Source organism: Adelges cooleyi, unplaced genomic scaffold (genome assembly GCF_023614345.1).
Source record: "Adelges cooleyi isolate 19-005CV unplaced genomic scaffold, UGA_ACOO_1.1 ACOO_flye_CR_arks_rails_tigmint_CR_PRNA_108, whole genome shotgun sequence".
NCBI lineage: Eukaryota > Metazoa > Arthropoda > Insecta > Hemiptera > Adelgidae > Adelges > Adelges cooleyi.
In genome coordinates this window covers 18,530,875-18,545,480 of record NW_026095761.1, presented here as the reverse complement: position 1 = coordinate 18,545,480, position 14,606 = coordinate 18,530,875, and the positions used below count along the sequence as shown (strand labels likewise).

At 32.3% G+C, this 14,606-nt stretch overlaps 1 protein-coding gene across 1 annotated transcript in view; it reads left to right on the top strand.

Moving 5' to 3' along the window:
* LOC126842157 (uncharacterized) overlaps nucleotides 1–4,176 on the top strand; it is a 33,092-nt gene extending 28,916 nt beyond the window's left edge. The window contains exon 3 of the mRNA XM_050579047.1: nucleotides 3,935–4,176. Within this exon, the coding sequence (XP_050435004.1) occupies nucleotides 3,935–4,176 (242 nt within the window). The remainder of the gene's footprint in view (nucleotides 1–3,934) is intronic.
* The last annotated feature ends 10,430 nt before the right edge of the window (nucleotides 4,177–14,606 follow it).

Below are 14,606 nucleotides of genomic sequence, written 5' to 3'. Positions count from 1 at the left end.
TGGCGATATGCTTTAAGCATTTTAACCGCGTAAAAGGTTACCGGCAATTGCGGGCGAACTCGGAAAGTTACTTAACCCTGTGAATTAGCAGCGAAAAATTAAAACCATTTGGCGATGTCATTGTGATTTTTTTTTTTTTATACCGCCTCAAAGCATACAAGACGATGTATATACGCGTAACGTGCGGCTCCGTCGAATTCTTAATAAGCGGTTAAATTTAATTAAACATTTTTTTTTTTGAAGAAAACCTCCAAACCGCAAAGTCGTCCACAAATACAGCTACTGTCCGAGATTTATCTGTGACAAGCAGACGACCCGTGTGAGCCGCGTACCGCACCAGTGTAATCTGGAAAGGGGTTTTCCGTTGGTTAACGTTTGGCCGTTTTTGATTTGAGATAAAAAAGAAAAATTGAACATTTTAAATTTCTGTTGTCGCAATATATCTGATCGGAGATCTTAAGGCTATATTTTGATGGGCAAATAAAATAAAAACATACAAATCCCTTAAGTCCGTTTATCATTTCTACGATCTAGCCGAATGGTATAGGCGTGCTATTTTCATTACTTAGACCGCAGTAAACCCATACAGCAACTAACACTCTGAATGGCAATTTAAAATACATTTAATTGGATTTAAAATTTCTTAGTCGCAAAAAAATAATGATAATCTTGGCATCTCTGACGATAAGCCATTTGCAAATATTATTTGTGTTATGGTTTCCTATTTACACCTTCAAGTTAGTTTCAGTACCTATGTACTTAAGGTTTTACGAACAAGATGGGCGTAACCGACAAAAGCACATGGCCATCGTATATTATGCTTGCACAAACGGTTGAGAGCACCTGCAGTCTTGGGTGTGGGACTATTTAGTTATTTATGATGGTCAACAACGTTCACGGGACGTAAAAACTAGCGCCAGGGTCGATATTTTATGCATAAAAAATGGCGTTTACTTGTTTGCTTACAATTTTTAAACCGTGGTGTACATAGTACACTATAATAATACAGTAGTGTTGAAAAGGCCAAAGACGTCAAAGCGTTCAGAAATTACAGATTTTTAAATTACAATAATACAATAACAACACTCTTATCTTACTTGTTTATTCGTATTTAAAACATATATTATACATTGTACGAACTATGTAAAATTATGTATAAGATTACAACTCGTGTTCAATATTATTATAATAAAAAGTCTAAGCGTATGAATAGGTAACAATAAAGTATCAAATGATTTTAGTAACTATATATTGTTATTACTATAGCTATATTATTTTTATTCTTAAATATTTTGTTGTAACGGGTACTCGTCTAAAAAGCAACTAATAAAAAATACATTTTTCTAAGAACGCAAATGTCTAGGATAATTAAATTTAACAGAAAACCGTCTGAACTATATCCTGTATCCATCATTATTTTTATTAGGCAACTGATGTCTTTCATATTATTATTTCATAGAATGAAAATATATACGTCTAAGCTTTAAACCTTTTGTTACAACATATTATGTACTTGATGTTTAATTATTTTCATAATAATAATCACAATAATTAGAATTTAATTTTGGTATTTTCTAATTTTTATTGTACTCGGTTTGAAAAAAAAAAAAAACATTTGCAATACATTTTATTTACATTTTCAATTGCAATTGAATTTAATGTAATTACATTACGACAGTTTAAAAATAGTTTATTTAAAAAGTTTTCATAAAAGATATGTCATGTTGTTGTTTTCCAAGAGAGAGAAATACTGTTAAAATTGTTTATTTAAATGAAAAACTAATGTTTTGTTTGTAGTTGCACATATGACACGAAGCCATGAAAGCAACTAACAAATATGTTTGCTAACTAACACTATTTTACTGTTGAGTGCTGTCACGACAAGATATTTTTTAAGAAACTGTCAAGACATTTCTTTACCTCAATGGCCTCATATAATATAATATACACGCTGGTGTCGAGACTCTAAACAGTCTGTCAAACTCGTGTTTTCAGTATAAAACATGTTTAATAAGAAGTACTCTTAATCGTTCGTTAGTGTTGTGTTGTCTAAAAATATTTAGAAATCTTATGTCCCAGGGTTGTTAATAAACTTATTTGCACCGCGGGGGTTTAATAAACCCCAACACACTAACGGAGGGTTAAATATGTAAAAATGTTTTCAAGTTGGTTAAATGAGCACAAACCTAACAGACTTGAAAACCTTAGCAAAGCGGATATACCGCATTCACTCGTGTTAGAAATCAGTATCTCCTTTTTAAATATTAATCGACACTTCCTTTTCTATAGTAGATATTAAGTACATTTAAAAATTGTAAAATGTGTTGTATGCTTTACAATTTTAAACACACAGAGAAAATGCTATTACAAACATACTATATTTATAATCCTTAGGTAATGTTTATGATAAATTTGATATAGTAGCACATGGGACGGTGACTGAAGTTTCAAGTTACTGTGTGTAATAAAAGTATTTGTGTGTATTCATCTCTTATATTGTTCAATTTTATGTATTTCGTTTTACACGGTGTGAATAATTTATAGCATGTGTAATACAACCCCTTGTTAAAATTAATGTTCCTTTAGTGTGAACGTTGAGTTCCATGGCATACAATATGTTATGATCAAAATACATTGGTCAGGTATAATATTTTTATTATATTATATTCTAATGCCGGGGAATAATCTGATTTACATTATAAAACACTATTTAATTGTTTACAATTCATTAATAATAGAAATCATGTTAAGTAGCTAACGATTTTTTTTTTATTTCTAAATTGCGTTCCAATTATAACAGATTTTTTTTAACTACTTATTTAAACATTTCTGCTTTATAACAAAAATTTGTATTTATTAGTTTAGAGTTTCAAAGTAATGTGAGTTTATGTACAATACAACATCACAATAACCATTAAACGTAGATAATATTTATTATTAAGTTTGATTTTAGACGAGTCGGTAAATTCTAACAAATGGTACAGTGTCCCTACAATAGTTGTTATATATCTATCCTGTTTGCTATTAACTGCTTGATGTATCGGTGGTTATTTCATCTTGAGTTCAACTCACATCCGTGGTGTGCAACATTAAATGTAAATGCCAAAGTTTTAGTAATTGTGAATTATACTCGAGTTATGCGATGAAACTTGAACGGGTTTTAACAAGTCACATTAAACAAGCGTATCGTTATACGGTCACATAGAAGCTTATTATTAATAGAAATCGAACCCCAGTGGAAAATACTATACAGTACCCTGAGTAATGTACGCTTTACAAGTAGTACATGATGTATATATTTTTATTGTGCGTGCAAAATATTTATACAGTCGGTAAACAGTAAACAGCTTAAGTTGTTGTAAAATAGTTTAAGTTGTACTGATTTAGACTGTGCTAGGTTATACTATCTACGGATTCGCATCGAAGCTTCCGAATGCGATTGAATCACTTTAAAATTAAATACCTTGCTTGAACCATTATATGCTAATTTATAATTGAGCTTGGTTTATACTGTACTAGTTCGGACTGCACGCTGGCTTAAACTGTGCTTGTTTTTTTTTAAAAAAATTTTTCCGGGACTCAACTTAACTACTATCTTTATTTCCGGCGCCCAATACACCGAGAAAAGGTTATTTGGGACTAACTTTACTAATTGCCAAAATAAAAAATGTTATTACCATATAGCCTAAGAAAGATTTTCAAGTATCATATTTAAGCTTTAATGTTATTTTTTTAAACTGTAAACAATTTCATGTTAGACTGTTGATATTAATTGTTAATTGACAACAATCAATTTGTAGGAAAGGGAGGGGGTAAAGCTTTGGGAAAAACAAATATTTTTATTATTTTTTTATACATATTATCTGAATATATAAATAACATTTTCGTTAATTTATTGTTTGTTGCTACAAAATGACCGAACATCGATAATTAGTCGACGTGTCAGACCTGGAGGAAGACAAACCGATAGAAACTGAAGACATGATTATTGAAACTTGGCTTTTTGAAAGTCGCCCGTTCGGTCCAGTGTCGTCGGGCCGTGTCTGGGTAACGTCTTCGAATTGCTCAATCGAAGATGTTCACAAGACATCCACGGGTCCTGGGAAAGACTTGATGGAATTAATTTCTCCGGGAAGCGATGCAATGGCCGTTCCCGAAGGACCAGCCAAGAATTAGCAAATGTCTGGAGGCTCCGGCGAGACCAACACTGTGGAAACGAGTTAGGCGAGCCGTTAGCTGTGGTTTATCGAAGAGCCATTTCCTGACCGTTTCCTTATCCATCTGCAGTACATCAAAAGGGGAAAGGCCGGAAGAAACGACAGCTGTGTAGAGTGCACGACGGTAGCAAGTAAATTACAATTAAACGTATCGACACGGTGAAATCCGTAAAAAGTTGACCAGTGATATCTGAGTAGCACCAACTTGAACCGGCAAAAGCGAAAAACATCTTGTTGATCGAGGGTACCTAGACAACTAGCTAAAATAATTATATTCACATTGACAACTAAACGAAACAATCTGAAAAATAAACCATTTAACTGATACAGTCGTCTCATCACTAGAAAATAAACAATATTGCACTGTTGTTTTTTTTAACCAACAGTGCGTGATCATAAAATATATAAATGTGGTTTTCGTTGTAATAAAAACTTTATTCAGTAAAAAGGTATAAAGCACTTCATGTATTCAGATAAAGTTTTGTAATTTATTCATTTTTTTAATGGACATTAGAACTTGTGATTTAGTTTTAATAGGTACACTAGCATCGAAAACCGCTGCCTAGTCGTTTTGATAACAATCAGTGGAACTATTATGGTTATTGTCCGTTGTTGGATGCTGTTTCTCCATATTTAATCGGTTAACTTACCGACCAGTGTCGTTAGATAAGACAATATCATTAGCCATGATAATACACTTAAATAAGATATTACGGTTATTTAATTCAATGTTCTGGGTTTTGTTTGTTTTATTTTTTTTAATTAAGAATGGATAATCCGATTATTTTTGAATAATTTACACTTGGATTCAGTTTTTATTTTCTGCGGCTTATTTGATGGCACTACTGGTATGAGGTTTCTTTAAATATTACCATCGTAGTTCACTTATTAGTATTTAGTTTTGAATTATTTACTTTTTATAACATTTTTTAATTAAAATACTCACTTGAGTGTGAGTTCGACGAGAAAACAAAGTGTTATCACGTATAAAAATAAAGTAATAATAAACAACATATAAAGATTAGACTAGTGTAGGTACGCGAAAAACCTTAAAAGAATTTTTTTATTATATGCTTAAGTATAATATGAGGGATCGGGCTTAGGTGTATTCACGCAAGGTCATAAAACGCCGTACTTAAATATTAACGGGCACTACCACATACGTGAAGATCATATTAAGAAAAAGTTTCTTGCCAGCCGTTTAAATACAGCGTGCAGACAAGTAAGTTATCTAAATCTTAATTATAATACTATTATCTGACATTAAAGGCATAAAACTACCAAAGTTGAAATGTATGTACAAAGGAATAAAAAATACTAATATACACACATGACATCTTCATAATAGTCTTGACTCTTTTTGTTAAACTTAAAGTAAACACAATACACATTTTAAAACATAAACTTATATTTATTTAAGTGTATACGTGTATATAATATACTTTGAACAATCAATTGAAATTTCTATAATTGTATTTGGAATTTTTTTGTTTGAATGTGTAGGTACAGTACGTCTTATGTTGCTGTTTTTCTTTCTCACACATGGAAAACACTTACTCCGACACAGAGTCAATATGAAGTTGTATGCTGTCTTAATATATTTTACTGGATAGACTATCGGCCATAGAGTGCTGCTGTGTATTTTATGTAACTAGTTTATTTATGCGAACATTGAGTAAAATTACAATAACAAAAGAGTTGTCAAATATAATATTATTAAAACACTTCGAATTTATAGTTGAACTTTAAGTAGCCTACAGGCTACAAGTACAAATACGCTGGGTTTTGAATTTGTTTCTGTCTTTTTTTGTGAAAGCACCAACCGATAAGTATTGCTGCTTAAGTTTTAAAACCCTCGAGAAGTGTAAGAAACAACACATTTAACGAAGTTTATTCAATTTAACCAATTAAAACGCGATACTTAAAATGTAAAACTGTCGCACTTCACGACGGTTTACATTTTTCTTATTTTTCCAAAATATCATCGTTCATAGTATTACCGTAAAGTTACTTACTTTATTGTATTATAGTAAACACTGTAGTAACACTCATATTCAATCAGTAAAAATGTTAATAGATAAAATAAATTTCAGAGACAGCTTTTTATAGGCGTTATTGGTTTAACGATATAGGGTTTTTTCCATTACCTCTGTACTTTAATAAATTGTTATTTATACACTATATAATGTATTTTTATATTATAATATTATATGTTATGAAATTAGCGCGACATTGAAATAGATCTAAAACTTATCTAAAATGTTTTTTTCAAAGTGGTTGCAACAATCGAATGTGTTGATTAAAAAAAATACATGTATTTAAATATGCATTAACACAACTGTCATGACGCACTATAAAAAAAATCTGTGTATTCTTCTATATTATTTTTTTATTTGTAAGATTAAAATTTCCACTCGAGCCTCGTTTGATATGATATTATTTTTGGTACACGCTGGCATTCCAACGAAGACCGTGTAAAACCACATAAATAAATGTTTGTAAAGCAAGTATAAATTTTCATTAAAAAAAAAAAACACTAACAAATTAGAGGTGAAAACTAATTTTCGGTATAACGCGTTTCTGTCGATCGCACATGTCACACGTCTGTTTTGCCTCGAAGCAACGACCGACTAAGGCTATAAATTGTGCTTTATGATCTTTGTGTTTTTAGTTTTCTCCCTTATTTATTTATCATTTTCTTTTTTTCGGTGCACATGGCCCGCATGCCAATATGCGCAACCAACAGTGCTTTGGGCGATGTCCAAAAATCGGTCATCGGATATATATATATATATATTATGATTATATTGGCTTTTGTCACTTATGTAAAATATACTACCCAACCGTTGTTTTCGCATACCGACATTTTGCCGGTGTCCAACAATGATTAACTAGCCCACGTTCTATTGCGCCACACCCAACAAACACAATAAGTCAAAATAGTAATAGCTCTATGACAATCATACAATACATACATAATATGTAGTGGTCTACAAAGAAACGCATTTAGATGTAGATAGAACAGTAATAAAATCCATAGCTTTTAAACGTGCATTTGTAGTAAAATACAAAAAAAAATCTCCATTTTAATTATCTTGTAGGCTATAAAGATAAAAAAAAAAATGATTTTATCGTTTTCAACCAGGTATAATAGTATTCTGTAATAAAAAAAAACTTTTTATTAGGACTCTTGAATCACAAATAAGAGTTTACATTTAACTTTTCGAAAGTTGCCCGACGTAAACCTCTCTAACAATAGAATTTAAGTTAAACAAACATAAAAATATCCGGCCTATCCTTTATATTAAAAACTTTTTCGAGATTTTTTTTTATTATTAATTTTTTTCCATAAAAATAATATTCGTGTTCAATCGAAATACCAACACAAATATATCATTTTTTACAGCACCGAAGGGATAATAATATATTATATTTTATTATTTTATCTATAGTTAAAATATGTGTACACTTATTTCTAAATCACTGTACCTATTAAACAATTGCCAATTGTTAAACGGATCACCGCGAAAATGTGGATACCTTAAGTTTTAAATATATGTATTCTTGAACAACTTCAAGCCACTTTATGATTTCTTTTGTAACCATCGTGGTATGAATATGAATGTGCGGTTATAGTTTTGACATCTTACCTTCGATGCGAAACGTTTATATATCAACCTGTATTTTTGACACGGTGTGCACGCTATTAATGCATAGGTAGCGTTTTCAAAAACATTTCATATATTATAATTGAACGGGCCGGGGGGGACAATAATAGACTTACCCGGTTACCAATTGCTTTACACTTACCGATCAGTGCTGTGTGGGTAGTGGGTAAATAGTCTCACTGGAAGTGTGAGGGATCGCCTACGCAAGACCAGTGAGCTATGTGGTGCAAAAGTGTGTTTAGTGTGTATAGTGTGGATGTGTAGGAAACTTAAAACTATAACTAAAAACTAAATAAATAAAACTCAAACTCGATGATATAATAATAATAATAATATTCAATAAAATGCTATAATAAATGGTAATAAATAAATAATTAGCCCTTTGGCTCAAGATACAATTGTGAATAAAATTCACAAACACAAATAAATAATTAGTATAAAATAAAAGATTGGTAAACTAAAAGGAATTAATTGCCCTTTTGGCACAATAATAAATTAATCTGGTCTGTGAATAATAATTCACAAACACAAATAAATAATTAATATAGTAATGACTAGATTAAAAGGTAAATTAAGTGAGTGCTTAAAGCTTATGACGTTAAAAGTATTTTGACAACTAAGGTGGTTATTAGAACAACAAAAATTATTCACAAATACAAATATTGATTATTGACTAGATTGAACCCTTATGGCTAACTAGCAATATAGATGGTACGATTAACCTTATGTCTATCGCCCTAACTCGTATTTAGTAAATGAGATCAAAATATGTTCTAATAATTCACAGTAGTTAACCAAAATACAAATAAAACAAACTCAATAAAATATGGTATAAATAAAAAGTACTCACAAACCGAAGAACTGCAAACCGCTGGCCAGGGCTGCTACCTAAACCTAAATAATACTAGACACAAAGTAAAGTGAACAACAAAAAAAAATATTAAAATAGTTTTTTGTCCTTATGACAACTCAATAATGCCCTTATGGCTTAAAAATACAATAATAAACAATCTTTTGTCCTTAAGACAATAATAATAAAAAATCACAGTGCCCTTATGGCTTAAAATACTATAATAAACAATCTTTTGTCCTTAAGACAATAATAATAAAAAATCACAGTGCCCTTATGGCTTAAAAATACTATATAACACTTAAAACTAAAAAACACTGAAGAAAAACACACAAAAAAGTCTAGATTAATATTATATACTTCAAATTCACAAGAATGCAACAAGTGCACTACTAACACTGATAATACGGGCGTGGCACATTTGTTTACATAGTATAACCCGGTGCGTATGTGTGTGTGTGTGTGTGTGTGTGTGTGAACAGCTGACCGGTAGTATTGCCAGTATAGATCGTGCGGAGTAGGGCGGAGTGGTGTGGACGGCCGCGACAACCAAGATAAGAGGGCATCTGTATCATTGGCGATAACCGGCATAGAATTGCGCTCCATTACCTGTTATAGCCTCAACAATAATAATATATTCGGTACAGGTTGTCATAATGATTTTCACCGGGCGTTAAACGACGTGAAGTGTTACCAAATGGCGGACAATCGATTGTTATTGTCATTAGCGACGATCTCGCGTTTGATCTCGGTTAGGTATATATATTTTATACTGTGCGTTGACCACCAGCGATCGGATATATTTATCGTTTCCGATGCGCCGTGCGTTCGTGTGGTTTTACTAGGGTCATTTTGGCCACCGAGAGTGCAGCAAAGGGGGGGGGGGGGTCCAGGGTGCTGCTAAATGATATACTAGACTTTTGCAAACTAGCGCCGGCAGTGTCGGACTTCGGGTTGGTTTATATCTCTTCCTAACGGCCGTCTTTTTAACTTGAACTCGCGGAATCGACAATTAATAATTACCGCCCTTAACGTTTAGGGCAGCGCTATAATATAAGTACATACACGTCTCCATCGTATTTCCCATAGAACACTATATATGTATATCATTTTACGCATTATTATGCGCCGGAACGAGCGTACTCTTCTGAATTGGAATTCGATTAAAAAGCAGCGAAATGCCAATATCTTATGCGTGCCCCGGTGCCGCCCATATATGCATTATGTATATGAAATTATTCCGACTCTCCCCCCGGCCCCGTCCTGCTCGCGTCTGCCCGGATCGAAGGGGTTCAAATATATCGTATTATACGGGAACGAACGAGTGTTCGTCAACAGAAATCGAGAAAAGATTTGTCGCCGAGCCCGGAAACGATTTGAAGCCGCTATCGAAAAAAATCACATCCACCCAGCCCCTCACTCCCCCGCACAGCCTACCCTTCGCCGTCTTTACAATCGTTTAAACGCCATGTGTCTCATCGTCGGCAAACATTTTCTCCGTATGAGAGATAAGTTGTCCATGTCAGGAACCCTGGTATGACGTTATCGTGACTTGTCCCAGTTTTAAAACGGAAGCGACGATAGGAAATAACAAAAAAAAAACAACAATTTTTACAATTTCTAAATGTTCATTTTACAACACCTACTATGACTTAATATAAAAACAATCCGATATTATACAGTATTCTAGTACACGACGTACTATGTTTTGGATGGCTAGGGAAAAATATCTATATACAGGTATTTCTATAAAAAAACATAAGAATCATTAAATCTGGTTATCTGAGTAAAAAAATAGGGTTTTCAGCCGAGTCTGCAACCACGAAAGAACATTTTCATGTCTCGCTGAAGTACCGAATAAGTTTAGAGTAGTGGTGAAATTATAGATAATGATATAGTATATTAAGAAGCAGTAACAAGCTAGTATATTAAAACATCAAGTTTCTGGCTAATATTTTAGTGTTTTCATAAAATCTGGCTTGAAACAATTCGACCTGTTAAATTACATTGAATTTATTTTTTAATAATAGTCGAACCATTGTGAACACAACATCTATGAATTGTTTTAAGCCAGATATTAAACACTACAATATTAGCCAGAAACTTGATTTTACATAATTGTTCAATCTCCTTGGCCATATGCTGTAACTGGAAGCTCCATGGAATATTTTTTTTCATTATAATTCTACAACTAATCTAAATTTTTACATGATCTGGCCAAAAGTAACATAACATAGAGAATCCCAAATGCTCTCCTTTAATTTATTTTGAATTTATCATTTAGTTCTAATTTGAACGTTGAACGTACAACATATCTCTTATCTCCCACCCCTATCTCCCACCCCCTATCTCCTACCCCCTGTAACGGTTTTGTAACCCTTTTGTTAAGAACGCATTTTTGGTAACGCTTTTGTAACGAACGCTTTTTTCGGTTATGTGCCAGAGCAAAGACATGAAAATGTCAAAAACCGGAAAGTGCAGTATAGTATAAATCAGTCATATTCAAACAGTGTAAATACTGATAACAGATTTTTTATTTTTGACTTTGTTTGTTTCATTTATGTCTGTGTATTGATCAGAAATTGTGCCCAGGACGGTACTTTAAATGGCCGGAATTGGAAAAAGTTTACTCATTCATTTAAAATTTGATAATTCACCATCAATGTAGTTTGTTGGAAATATCTGGCCGTGTTGGTATAGTTTTAATCGTGCAAATGGCATTTTTCGATAGGGCAACCTCTTCTCGCTGTTCCTAGCTATCCCCACGCTCCCTTTTGCCCGCCAATTAATCCTTAACATATCACACCTTATCGGTCGTTCAGATCGAACCGATTAATTGTATTTAACTATTTAATATTGTTTAAAATGTATGTAATAAATTGTTCTTCTTTATCGTGTTATTAATATTACTTGTCTCTGTTGCTCGCCGCCTGTTATGGGCTGTGCATAGAACCGTGATCAGGTCGTCAAAGCTTTGTTGCCACGTTGGGTCAAACTCAAGATGTTTTGCTGACGCATTGTGACCTCCCCCCCCCCTTATATTTTGTGAGCACGTTCCTGATCTGTAATAAATTATTATACTATTGTTGTTATATGGACATTGTTGTTTATTGTTGTTAAGGCATTCGAGGCAATTGCCTGTTAAAAGCCCTGGTTCAACACCAATCATATTACATTTAGTTTATAGAATAGCTGTAAATAGTAATCGCTATTTTGCACGATGGACAAAACCATATTATATTTCCAGTCAAGATATTATTCTAGGTTGGATATGAGTTAATTTGTGGTATTTACGAGCAACGATATGTATAATATATTGAATAACTTACCAGTACTTAAGAAAAAATACAAATTTGATAACGAGTATTAACTTATAATTGTAAAAACATATATTTGCATACATCATTTGGCTATAGTTTAAACAAAAACTGTTTCTTACTTTACATAGTGATGTAAATTAATTTTTCTAAGTGCAACATAATATGCAATGGTGTAAATAACATTTGTTTAATTGTTTGCAGATACAGATTCAAGGCTTCTGAGTTCACGTCAGTTGTTCCCCTGTATTATATCAGGTAAACTTATTTCATAATTTCCACTTGTACGTTAAAAACTTCTGTATATAATTATGGTACAATTAAATAAGTAATAATTTAATCCACTAAAAACCAGCGACACGGGTTTCTAACATAAAGATTTTATAGTTTTTATTTAATGCGATTCTTTTAAAGAATGCAAAAGCTTTTTTAAAGAAACAATGGAAAAATTAAATTAAAAATTACCGTTTAATAATATTATTTTTGGGAATTAAAATAACGCTATACCGTTAAACAGGTATTTTATAATTAAATAATAACGAAAAATAAATTATTATTTTGTATATATATATATATATATATATATAATGTTTACCAAGAAAATTAAAAAATCAGCATAATCAGCTTAGATTGTGTTTATAAATATTTCATTAAAATATTATACCTAAAATGGAAAACAAAATAATTAAGACCAACATATTTTTAATACAATAATAATAACACTCATATTTGGGCAGTGATGACTACCATGTTAGTACTCAGTATTTAGTGACTATTTTCTACCATTAAAATGTTGTAATATATCCGAGTTGAATATTATTTCGAATAGTCCAGTTATGGGTTGACTTATAATTAATCCGTAGGTAGCATATATAAGTAATTGTTTTTAGGTAAACGATAGTTTTAAGTATTAACATATGATTATCGTAAGTTGGGCTTTTAATGACACCTCAAACATGAAACATGTATTACTGTCGACATGCGTCGCTGGCCCTGTTATAGTCAACTGTCAATTCAAAGTAGCACAAAAATATTTCATTGAAACTAAAATGAAATAGGGACTTATTGATGTTATATAGGTATTAAATCCTATAATTGGAGTGATTGAAGTGTGCGTATGTTATCGATCTGCCAACCTTTACGTTGGGCATGACTCCAAGAAGGGAAAGTTGGTTTAAGTGAGTTTGCGTTTATTGCTCGGGGACCAAGTGAAAATAATTCAAAACTACAATGTACAATGGGTAGACATTATGTGCTTGTTAGCAATGCGCATACTAACTATTAATGAAACAATTAGTGCGCTTGAGGCAATCCAGTTGTGTGTGGTGGAACGTTCATGTTTCTCTGTGTGTTCAGAAAAAATGTCATTTCCATTTGTACGAGTTGAGTAATTTAAATTCGGATAATAATAATATGTGTCAATCGTGGTGATAAACATTTTAAACTTACCAAACGACTTTAGCTCAAAGAACTTTATACAAGTGAATTAATTAAATAATTATACGTTCCGAAATTCTAACGTTACGCATGTCAATCAACACTTTAAACGAATATAATACTTGTCTTTTATAGGTGCTTATTGACGTGATGTATAGAAATTGGTTGCGTTGAATTGTTTTGTAACAACTCACAATGTAAGAGTTTTCATGGCACTCATATTGAAGCAGTTATTTTAGTATGGAAATTGTTCCGTTTTCTAACCCAGGGGGAAAAAAACTTTTTTCGAAATTGCATATTTTCTGTAATGTTTCAGTGATAACTTGGCGGCAGATAGTTTCAACTTTTCTCTGTTGTATTTTGGGTACCTTATTTATGACTTTTCGTCGACAATATAAGCCTAGGGTAATCAAATTTCCAAATACAAAAATAGAAACAATGTGACAACGAATGATAATATTGACTAGAAAAAACATACTTGTACATGTGTTTGCTCTTAAAATAGTAGTCAACGAACAAGTCTAATTGTTCAAAATTGTATCTTGTATAATATGTATACCTTCACTGTCACACCTGCGCGGATCTTCAGCGTTGCCTTACCCCTTCCTCCCTGTCTCTCTCTCTCTCTCTCTCTTTCCAAGTCTGTTATAGCGCTGTTTCGGTTGTCTTCGAGATTCGTGCTTCGTGTCATTTTATCAATATACAATTTAAATGGAACATTTTCTTTCACGCGACGTCCACGGTGCGGTGTACCGATGGAAGGTATAGGTACATAATATTGCAATATTATCGTCGTATCGCGTGCATGTTTCGTATCATTATAATATATATTTTATCGTTTCGGTGACGTCTAGAGAATGGAAAATAGAAAATGATTAGAACTTGTATTTCGGTCGTCTCGCGTACGACGATTAATTATTTCAGTATTTGCCTACAACAGTAGTATACATAGACAATGGACGACAAACTATAATAATATTATGTTTTCTCTCAAAATGTAACGTGAAGTGAAATATGAAAAAAAAAAAAAAGGAACGAAACCGAAAACCAATGACACAACACACTCTTGGCGTATAATATAAACATACCTACACACACACACACACTCTCTGTTTAT